General features: G+C 37.8%; 1 protein-coding gene across 3 annotated transcripts in view; it reads left to right on the forward strand.

The window, feature by feature from the left end:
• The window catches only part of tcf4 (transcription factor 4), a 212260-nt gene that overhangs the window by 81238 nt on the left and 118787 nt on the right, over positions 1 to 12235 (forward strand). For all 3 annotated transcript variants that reach the window (XM_037691932.1, XM_037691934.1, XM_037691933.1), the window contains exon 6: positions 10853 to 10911. In XM_037691932.1, the coding sequence (XP_037547860.1) occupies positions 10853 to 10911 (59 nt within the window). The remainder of the gene's footprint in view (positions 1 to 10852; positions 10912 to 12235) is intronic.

Raw genomic sequence — 12235 nt, forward strand, 5'->3', positions numbered from 1 at the left:
ACACACACACACACACACACACACACACACACACACACACACACACATATATATATGTATATATATATATGTGTGTGTGTGTATAAAGTTGCGACCATCTTGATGTGGCAACCCAATGCAAATTTGTACCTCACTTATCTTTCAAGTTGTCGTGCTCACAACATTCACAAATGGACGACAGGATTTCCATGTCCCACTTTTTGCTCCAAGACGGGGAAGGACAAGTGGGAAGTAAAGAAACATATTTGTGTTTGTTCTGGGTTGAAAGTTCAATTGAAACTTATTTTTTAAAGGCAATCTGTAATTGATGAATTTTTAGTTTCGTACCCCGATGCGTTTATTGCTTATCTGTACTGATTTCATTAAAAGTTGGTGCTGGCATAATTGCCTTAGTGTATTCACAGTTGTTAGCAAAATATTTCCTCAAGCAGTGGACGGATATTAGCCAAGCACTTCATGTACAGCTGTAAATCTATACAAGTTTTTGAGGATCAATCAAATGTTTTCATAATTAGTATGGTGGCTATTAAATCTTTCCAGTGTTTTGAATTATTTAGAACTTTTTTCTTATTTCTTTTATCCACAGTTGTATAATTTTATTATCGAAGAGTATGTCACTTTATACAAGTTTTGCACCTTTTTGTCTGTTAAAATGTATTCTGTCATCTTATACCCGTCAGGAACTGCAGATGTAAATTGGTGTTTGGTAAAAATCTGTCGCCATGTTGAATTACTTGGCACTGTCCCTTTCAGTTTATTTAAAAACCTGCAACTAAAAAAAAGTTTTAAAACGGCCACCACAACTAATCCACCTGAGAAAACACAAAAATGGCAATAACTTGATTAGTTTGAAAGATACTGATCCAAACTTTAGTGTGCCAGTAGCACTGGTAGGTCTTTGATGAAGACTTTAACAAGGACTCGTCTCTTTGCTGGTGAAACGTGTCAAAAACTCTAGAGTTCACCATTTGTCTCAGATATTTGGAGGAATATTTTAAGTTGATGTGAATTTTTGTGATTTTATTCAGTTTTCCAGCTCATGTGTGAAGGATATGATTGTACCAGGACTTGAGGAAGGACCTTGGGTTAATAGGAGTACAGGGTCTGTTGAGAAGCTGTCGTAACGTCTAATGGTGCAGCTGAGCTTCCTGTTTCCCGTTAGCTCTCGGCTTGTAATGGAGCTGATTTGAGTTTCCTCTGTCTCTCTGCGCTGTGGATTAGCAGGGATTTGGTCCTCCTGGCTCACTGAGTTTTCTATGGGCTTTATTTGGCAGAGTGGGCTGAAAGAAGTCTCCTCCATATTTAGTATCTCTGCAGGCAGAACACTGACCAAGTGACTCGCCAACCAGCCTCCTCAGATCTGTCGTCGGGGTAAACCGTCACTCCTGGTTCCTCAGACAGATTTAGAGGTTAGCAGGATTAGAGTTCAACTTTTCTTTAACAGGTACTTCTGAGATTCAAGGCAGTCTGTTTGCTTTGGGAATCAAAAAGCTTTTTTTTAAACGTTGCCTTGGTAGAAAGAATTAAAGCTGTAATGGGCCAATGATTATCACTCACTGCTGTGAAAGACTAGTGACGTCGTAGTTTCATCTCCTTGTGTTTTACTTTGTGTGATCATAAAATATCTCATGAGCCAGTGGACAATCAATACATGTCCGTCTGTAACTACACTGATGCACTCTTGGAGGCAACAGTTCAAAATGGACACCACAGCCAGCAGACCTTAGAAAACACAAACATGTTGGTTACTGAGTTCAAATTTGGTGTGGTAGTATCCGAGAAGTGTCCCCAACACATAATCTGTGCATTACCAGCTCACGGGAGATCTTGTGATACTGTGAATAACATTACTTTTACAGATTTGACTAAAACAATTATAACTCTACATAAAATGGTTGTTTGCTTGATGGTCCCAGTTGTCTCCATCTTCTACCACTTATCTGTGGCTGGGCTGCAAAGGCAACAGGTCCAGGAAAAAACCCAGACCTCCTCCTCCTCCCCAGTGACATCTCCTGGGGTACTCCAAGGTGTTCCCAGGCCTGACAGGATACATAATTTCTCCAGTAAGTTCTGGGTCTGCCCCATGGTCTCTTCCTAATCGGATAAACCACCTTAACTGACTCCTTTGTACTCAGAGCTCTCCCGGATGATGGAGCTCCTCGCCATATCTCTGTTTGATCCAATGAAGGAAGCTACTTTTAGCAGCTTGGGTCCAGGATTGGGAACTTTAAGTCCTGATCCAAACCCCATGATCACAGGTGAGGGTTGGAACGTAGACAGACTAGTGAATCCAGAGCTTTGTCTTTGACTCAACTCTTTCCTCACCATGACCGACCGAAGCAACGCCCTCAATTTTTTATTTTTCATTTACCCTTTATTTATCCAGGTAGTCTCATTGAGCCACGAGAATTAATTTTCAAGAGAGACCTGTTTAGGGAGCAGATGGTGGGGGTTAAGGACCTTGCTCAGGGGCCCAGAGTGGAGCGAATGGGGGTGGAGGGAGGTGTGGGTGTTCCACCTTTTCCACCCACATTTTGATGTTGACGGTACCGGGAGTTGAACCTGCGACTTTCCGATCACAGGCACATCTTCTAACCTCTGCGCCACCACTCCCCCACTCATTACCGAGGACGAGGCCTCTATAGGTCCATCCATCTCCCGATCCATCCTACGTCCCCCCCTCCCTGACCCAGAAGGGGAATCCCACTTGTTTCTGGCTGAGAACCAGGTTTTAGACTTAGAACTATGTTCTTAGTTGAGCTTAGTGGTGATTTATAAAATTTGTTGCATTTAATACAAAAAATACAATATATAATAATTTATATTATACATTTATATTGTGTATAAATAAAATTATTTAAATTTCATTACGTTTCTTGGTTAAATTGTTAAAAGCTTTTTTTTTCTTACAAGAAAACGTGAAAGGTTTAAATAAAGAACGGTATTAATACCAGTGAAATATGCTGAAGTGCTTTTATTTTGACGGGGACAAAGTAAGCAGACAAAGGTAAAAAATAAAAACTGAGATACGATTTACTTGAATAGTGTCAGTGTGACGGTTAACATTTTAAATATACTTAGGACTGCAAAAACCAAAACCTTTAGAAAATATATTTTTATTTTAAACATTTTTCCTTTTATTGAATTTCAAGAAAATAGTCTCTTTCCGTTTCATGGTTCAATTGAAAAACCTAAAGAGATATTTTTAATCCTATGAGTCATAGACGACTCAATCATTAATCTGTCCAATTATTTGTAAAATGCTCAGTTGAAGTAATCACTTTCTATTAGGACATGCTTTTTAGTGGCTGTTTAACCTTTTTATAATCTGCTTTTGAAGATTACAACTGTTGACTGAAAGGAATTACAATTCTGTTTAAATGTCTACTCGTTGCATTTTGTGATAAGATCGCTCTGTACCTTTTTTATTTCCTTTTCATGTCCATCTTTTCCTACATACAAAATGAAATACCAAGCGTTTTCCCATTTTTGTGGAAGATACATGTCACCATGTGGTAAAACTGAAGTAAAACGTCTGGTTTCTTACGTTAGCTGAAGGAAATATATTTTTTATTTTATTGTAATGTGGTTTCATTTTATTGTGTATTGAGTTACTTTCAGGGGCAGAATTATTGAAAATCTAAAAGAGGGTTTTAACATTTTAGGAAACAATTTTCATGGTTAATTTAATACATCTGGTAACACTCTTGTCCACATTTGTACATTTCTTTTCATGTGATAATTCATGTTTATCTGTTTATTAGACAAAAACAAACAAAAAGTAATGAATAAAATCACAAGGTGCACCGTGGATTATCTAGGATTAAAATTGACTCTAAATTGTGTCATGAGCAAAAAAAAAGCATTAATTATTTAAATATTAGTATTAACTACCTCGTCTCTTGTATTTTTCAGAGAACAGATTGTTGCTGTCAATTGTTCACTAAAGTAAAAATAATAACCATATCCGCATAATTTGACATATTTGTGTTTTCATAACTTGCACATGTATGTGATCATGTATGTCTTTACTCTTCAATGGAGGCTGTTTGACGGACTGCTTTTTATTTATTTTACGGCTGACATGCCACAAGGCCAGACTCCTGCAAAGAACTGCTCCCACTCCGATAAAGACTCCGGTGAACTCTCCGGTAAAGACTTCGGTGAACTCTCCGGTAAAGACGCCGGTGAACTCTCCGGTAAAGACTCAGTAAAGACACCGGTGAACTCTCCGGTAAAGACACCGGTGAACTCTTCGGTAAAGACTCCGGTGAACTCTCCGGTAAAGACTCAGGTGAACTCTCCGGTAAAGACTCCGGTGAACTCTTCGGTAAAGACTCCGGTGAACTCTCTGGTAAAGGCACCGGTGAACTCTCCGGTAAAGGCACCGGTGAACTCTCCGGTAAAGACTCCGGTGAACTCTCCTGTAAAGACTCCGGTAAAGACACCGGTGAACTCTCCCGTAAAGACTCCGGTGAACTCTGCGGTAAAGACACCGGTGAACTCTCCGGTAAAGACTCCGGTGAACTCTCCGGTAAAGACACCGGTGAACTCTCAGGTAAAGACTCCGGTGAATTCTTCGGTAAAGACTCCGGTAAAGACACCGGTGAACTCTCCTGTAAAGACTCCGGTGAACTCTGCGGTAAAGACACCGGTGAACTCTCCGGTAAAGACACCGGTGAACTCTCCGGTAAAGTCTCTGTTAAAGACTCCAGTAAACCGGAGTGATGAGATGAAGTGTTCAGTCACTTCTTGTAAAAACTGTTTATTTTATTGTGTTTACAATAAAATAAGACAAAGCAAGTTTTAACTTACTGTTTTTATATTTTTATTTTTGGTTTATTTTTCCACAATGTGTTTAAAAAATAAATAAAAATAAAGCTGTGTATTGATATTTTTTTTGTAAAAGCCTTTTTTTAATTACTATTTTTAGGATCCAACCTGATGCAAAGAATGTCTAACTTAAAGACATTTTTTGTTGAAACAAAATACTTTTGATACAGAATGCTCAACCAAAAAATTATAAATTAAGACATGATTTTTAGCACATTTTCTTCAGTAAATTACATTTTTAGTCAAGAAACCCCATAGTTTTAGGCCTTTTTGTTTAGCTTTATTGGGCATTAACTTCACTAATGTATAGAGTAAAATGTGGTCCATTAAAAGTGTTAAAGATGATTTAAAGACGACGAACGCTGTGAAAAAAAGACACTGTATAACTGCAAGGCAACACAAATTATTTGGACCATGTTTATTAATTTCTTTGTTAAAAATTCTCAATTTGAACCCAGGTATTATTTATTTTGTTACTTTTTTCTAGCTGCTTTCGACAAACTCGCATCCATCTGCATTTTAATTGAAAGTTTTTTGGCTCTGGATGCTGCAGTATTTTACATTTATATGCTGTAAATCCTAAATATATTGGGTGTTTTCTGAGACAGTTGAGCTCCTGTCGGTGCACGGATACGTTTCAGTCCCATTCAGAACATTTGAACACGTATATATGTCCTTATTTACATGTGTGTGAGGGAGAGCGCACATCTGTGGCGGTGATTTCTCGTACTTTTTGTGTGTATGTGGGAGTCTTTGTATACGTGCCAAACTGGTCCAGCTGGCATCGGTTGTAGCTGAATCTGAGGCCGCCGTATCAGTGGCTCACACATAAACACACAGTCGACCACATTCCTCTTCTATACGCCTGTAATTATCAACCTCTTCTGCATCGACTACCATGTTGGCATGCATTCAGCGCCGGTCTATACGCGCCTGATTCCAACCCTGCAACACGCTTCGTTTTCCTCCACACACCCTGAAACCCCCCCATTTCATCCGCACTGACAGCAGAATGTAATTACACACTAACCGTGGTTTGATATTTAGACTGGCTGGAGATTTAAGGTTTTTATCAACAAAAAAAAAAAAGGTCCGTGTAGTAAAAATAGTCACCGAAGCGGCCCGGCGGCTCAGAGGAGGCCTGTTCAGAAGCTGGAGAGGAAATTAGCTTTGTTGTCTACACACACGGAGGCAGCCAGCGCCGTTTCAGGATTCATCACACACCGTTTTATAGCTACACGCACTCGTATCGTGTTTTTATTTTTATGTCGGTCAGTTACCTGCCAAAGTGGCGGCACCTTCTTGTCAGACATTTATCAATCTCTGGCCTGCATTTAAAGAGCTCCGACGTCTGATTTTAATCAAACTAAACATGTTCCATCTATTTTTTTCTTCCTTTTTATTCATAAATTGCGTATCAGATGTTACGTAGCCCCTTAAGAAGAGCAGATCATGAAAGAGAACAAGTCACCTGAAAGCAACACCAAACGATGTGTGGAAAAAGTCCGTGGCCCAAATCGTCAACAGGTCTAACAATGTTTTTATGATTAATCTGACTAATAAATGGAGCGGAAAAAAAAGGTTATTTCTTTACTAGAAAATCAACAGATGGGGCAAAACCAAGACCCCATCCACACTAATTTGTATATATATAATTTTTTTTAATATCCAGGTGGAGGTGTTTTGGTGAGGAAAACTCTTAAATGTGCCTCTTCAAGTCTTTTCTTCAAAACTAGGGGTGCACCGATTGCAGTTTTCTGATCGATCACCGATATGTAAAAAGTCTGACCTGCCGATTCCAATTTAGTTTTAAAAGCCACACCGTCAGGTGTTCTATCACAATGCACCTTCAATTTTCCAGTATTATTTTATTGAAAAACATGCCCTTGAACAATATCCTAGAAACAATACAAACTGGTTTTAACTGGCCATGAGGTAGAGCTCTGAAATATAAATTAAGTTCAGACAATTGTTGTTAAAACAAAAAAAAAATGGTAAAATCCGTTTCTCATGCAAGTATCTGTCGATTTCCCAAAATTAAGCCGATTTATCAAAACTCCATTTTGGGAAAATTTAGCAGAACACAGTGCTTATGCCATTTATTAATTGTGTCGTAGAAACCACGAAAATGGAGTTCTTCCCACTATTTTCAGCGTCTGTTTGACTTGATCCTGACCCTGTCGTCATCGAGATTAAAATAAGAACCGTGTACTCGAGTTTAGAGTTTTGTTGTTGGTCTTCATTTCAAATCTTAAACAGTTATTGAGCGTCGAGGTTAGATCAACGGAAATAAACTTCACAAACACCTGACCGGTAGAGACGGACGTCAGGTGTTTCCTTCAGAAATTCTCCATACCATCTGCATAAAGACTCGCAAAGGGTTTGGAAGAACCTTTAATCCTAAAAGGTTCTTTATATTTTTGATACGTTGATCGGGTGAAGGTTCTCACCGCGGGCGCATCATGGATATATCAATGGTTTTGTTGGAATTGTAGAGATGAAGCTATAAGCTTGGAAGAAAACATCCTTTGACGAAATATCCAAAGTAGAGTGGACCAGAGAAAACACTGAAGAAGATGTAGTGTCTTGTACTGATACAGATATTTAGAATAATTAGATTGAGTATGTTACGACTGGTATTTGTGGGATTGTAAAATTTATTTAGGAAATTGTTGTTAGTGAAGCATTTTAGTTATTGTTTCTAATTTTTGTTCTAAAAGTATTAAAGTATACAGAGTTCGTATTGCAGAGGAAATCCAAGCCGATTTACCGAATGAACCGGTAAATCGCCCGGCGCTTGTGATTATGAAATGTGTGGTGACAGAACGGACGAGGAACTATTAGTAAAATGTGAAAATATCAGAAAACAATTTAGCCATTCCCCAACACTTCCAACATTGATCAACTTCCTTCAAACCTTCTGAAGAAGTAGATCCCAACCTTAATCTGAGTCGTACTTTTATTATTTAAGCTGTATTTAAGGTATGAAAAAAGCTTGTGTTTAAACATTAAACTGTTGTTGTCCTGTGAAGTATGTCTGAGCTGTAGAGCTTCAGAGGTTTGGTTTTGATCTACAGGGAAATATTAGTCTTTTTTATTTTTGTTTACATCATTCAACGTACTGTCATCAAAAGTCTCAACACATTATTTCCTATTGAGACGCACATTTAGACTTTTTTATTTATTTTTATGTAAGGTACTTCACAACACTGAGAAGCAAATTAAAATGAGATGAAAATCTAAAAATACCGGACGAATGCTAATAAGGACGTGTCACGGTTTATGGATTTTCCCCGTTAAATATGGTAGAGTTCGTGTTTAATGGTGGATTTACCTCCCGTGTTGAGTTGCACTTGAATCTGAGTTTGTTTCCCCGTTTTCTTTTGTTTACTGTTAATTCTTAAAAATCTGAATGGGATGAAGAAATACGTTGACTTAATCTTCTTGGAGATCTGGTTGTTTTTTGGTTCTGGCTGTTTGGTTTATCTTTAACAATGGTGTCTTTGTACAATAATGAGTTACACTTGTCCTTTGAGCTTTAGAAAAAGGGAAATAATCCCGTAAACTGAAACCCTCCAGAGTTGGGATTGTAGAACATGGCAGTATATTTGTTAATGAATTCACCAGAATAGATTAATTCTCTGTCAGACCATTTATTTCTTGATGTTTTTTAATAGCTCCCGGAGATTTAGGCCTTTTGTTCAAACACACAAAATGTTCACCAACGAGGAGAAAGGACATGAAAGTGTTTACGTTCATTTTGTGACACCATTTGTTTTTAGTTTATGGATCTATGCGGTGTAGGATTGTAGGCAGAGCAGATGTTGGTTTTTGTTTTGCTGCGAGCGCTCATGTCGTCTGATCAGGACCGTTAGCTTTGGTTGTTTTCTGCTGAAACAATTTAACGTGTTTTTTTTTTTTTAGCAACTTGTAAAAATATATTCTTTACTTTTATAATTCCAGTGATAAGAGTTAAAGGAGAGAAAAACAATCTGTTAACATTCATGCTGCTTTGTGTTGGTTATCATTGTTTCATTATATTTTGTTTTCGCCAAAAACCTCTTCAATTAAATAAACAAAAATCAACAAGAATAAAAGTTAACGTGCTTAAATATTTCAAATTTTTAAACTGACAGGTTCATCTTACCAATAACACATTTAGTTGATTTAACTTAATGATGTAATAATTGGTATGGTAAATAATGTAATAATAACAACATAAGAATGGTATGGTATTTATGGTATTTATGGTATTAATGGTATTTACTCTGGTATCGGATGCTGTGCAGCTGGAAGGATTTTGACTGAAACCTTTTTACTTTTGGACATTTGTTATGATGTGTAACCATGGCAACAAGGTGTTTTTTTAACAACAAGGAGCAGCTGCTTAACATCTCAAAAGCTCAAATATCTCATCTACGGCCCCAAATCCCACATGAGTTGAAAAGGAGGTGCCGTGGACAAATTCCCATCAACCTCGCAGCAGTGCTCGAGTACCTGACCACCGAGATCCTGGAGCTGGTGAGAAACTCAGCTCGTGAGGAGCTCTGCAGACTGCTAGGAGGAGTGACCATCACTCAGGGAGGAATTCTGTCCGGTATTCGGGCAATCCTGCTGCCCAGGAGGACCTAGAGGTCCGCCGGTTCTGACAGCAAGCTGGATCTGGGTGGACAGATGGTATCTGTGGCCAGATTCTTCGGCTTCACTGCAGGAGATCCTTCCTGCCCACAGCTATCAGCATCTATAACAACTCTTGAATGAAACCAGGATGATGAGCTACGACAACACTTCATTTCCCTCTAGGATTAATAAAGTATTTTTGAATTTGAATTTGAATAATAATAACCTGGTTCTTTTTACTTTAATTTACTTTAAGTGGCTTTCATAATTGGGTAGCCTTTGTTAATTTTTCTATGAGTCAGCAATGGTTAGTAAAACATCTCACGAACTGCTGAACGGATTTGAACAAAACTAATCATTGGACCTAGTGTACATCTTTTTTGTTGGGCTCAACTTGAAGAAAGATGGCTACCACAGCTAATTATCCTTAGCATGTACAAAACTGCCCATAACTGAGTCTGTTTTACAGCTAGCTCACTAGCGTCTGGTGTGGTAGTAGCTGAGAGCCATTCCTAACACCTGTGTTCAAAGCAGTGACAAAACTTACCAGTACTCTCACCATATTGAACAGTTGGCCAGTCAGATGAACTCCAATGCATATGTATATTAATTTTTACTTCATAAGCTGAAGGTAGATTTTCATTGACAATAAATAAATATTTGCCTGATAAGTCATCATTCTTAATGCTCCTAAAAGCTTCAGAAGAATTCCGTTTTGCTATTTGAAGTGGTTTTCTTAGCTAACACGTGGAAAGTTTGGAGCTCCATTCACTACCAGTCAAAGCAGAAAGGTCGCTCCCCCAAAAGAAGGCGGGATCACTCCCCCAAAAGAAGGCGGGGCTTAGGCAAAGGCTAAGTTCCATGATGTGTTTTTCTTCCATGTTAAACATCCACATCTTGTTTGACTAAGGTTTAAATTATGAACATATTTAATATTTACTTGGTTATGATCCTCTTCTCTGCACCGTCTGTTTTATGGTCTTTACTACTGCTGATCAGTTTCCCATCACTCACCCAGCTGAGCCTTCAATTGGCTTCTCGTGCTTAACAAGTAACCGATCATCGTTCGTCATGGGTCCCCACCTGATCCCCTACATTTGACACCATCAAAAGCACTTTTAACAGGTTATTACTTCCTGTTTTCAGCCAAAGTCTTACGGAGAGTGCGGTTTCTATGAAATGGTTGTAGATTATTTACTGACCTCGAGTATTAGCAGGTTCATGAAAAGTGGTTAGTAATGAAAATTCAGAAGTACCGGAGAGTACCAGCCCACTCGAGTACTGCCCAACACAACTACACACTAATTGGTTTGTTCAAACTTTTGGTGTTTTAAAGGTTAACAGTGAAAATGATCGTCTGCTAACGGTGTACTCTCGTTGTTTTGTTGTTGATCTTTAGGTAAAACGGAGAGGAGTTCATACTCGTACGGCAGAGAACCCAACGCTCACGGCCACCAGGTCAGTGCTTCTGTCGATCCTTTTATTAAACACAGCGGCTGGTTGGTTTGGTTTTACTCGTGGTTTTTCTGTGTGGAAGTGATTCTGCTGGAGGAAATACTGAGAATCTTAAGGAAGAGAGAATAAAGGTTACAAACTTTGGTTAATAAAGAAACTTGTTCAAACCTAATTCACATTTTCTTTGTGCAACTTTGTCTTTGGGCTGTATTTCCACTTCAAACAGAAACTATTAAATACTTTCACCGTTTTATGTGTCAATCATCGTGATGGCTACAATAAAAACATCTGTTTTACTTTGAAAGGTTTTCTAGACAACATGCCTGCCACTTATTTCCAACGTTATAAACCGAGTTATTAATAATTTTATTGGTGAGGTGAAAGCTTTGAGTCTGCTCTCGTGCTCGTGGACCATAAGCATTAATACTGAAGTGCTTGTTAATAATTAGGAACACGTACAGATGCTGAGGTTTGAGTTTGCTGTTGGAAAATGAAACGGAACGAGGTTTGATTGAGTTACTTTGATGACCACCAATTAAAATAAAAAAAACAGGAGATTACTTCCACTGCGAGCTGCTGGACATGTGGACTTTGATACGAATACATATCAAAGCTTATCAAAGCACCGCATTTCATCGAATTACAAATATAAGTTTTTCTGTTAGAAGTTCATGAAGACGTGAAATAAAGTCAACGGATTAAAAGTTTGAACTGAACGCTCGTAAATCAGCTGTTGAGTTCGGTGATTACCACCGGGTGTTTCTTACAACTATGCAGCTGTTTTGTTTTGGGTCGGTCCGGTTCTGGCTGCAGGAACTACCTTAAAGCAATAATTCAGATTTTTCTGGGATTATTGTTGTTGATATCTCCCCCCCCCCCCCCCCCCCCCAGGACTTTGTTTTGTTGTTTGAAGTGAATCAGAACCTGAAGTTGATTCTAAACAGAGACGTTGAGACGAGTCTACAGCTGCTCTGCTGCTTTACTTTATTATTATTATTATTATTATTATTATTATTGTTATTGTCAGTTTATTATTATTATTATTTTTATTAGTATTATTATTGTCAGTTTGTTATTATTATTATTATTATTGTCAGTTTGTTGTTGTTATTATTGTCAGTTTATTATTATTATTTTGTCAGTTTATTATTATTATTATTATTATTGTCAGTTTGTTATTATTATTATTATTACTGTCAGTTTGTTATTATTATTATTATTGTCAGTTTGTTATTATTATTATTATTATTATTATTGTCAGTTTGTTATTATTATTATTGTCAGTTTATTATTATTATTGTCAGTTTATTATTATTATTGTCAGTTT

This window comes from Nematolebias whitei, chromosome 18, assembly GCF_014905685.2.
Source record: "Nematolebias whitei isolate Nwh7 chromosome 18, NemWhi1, whole genome shotgun sequence".
Taxonomy (NCBI): domain Eukaryota; kingdom Metazoa; phylum Chordata; class Actinopteri; order Cyprinodontiformes; family Rivulidae; genus Nematolebias; species Nematolebias whitei.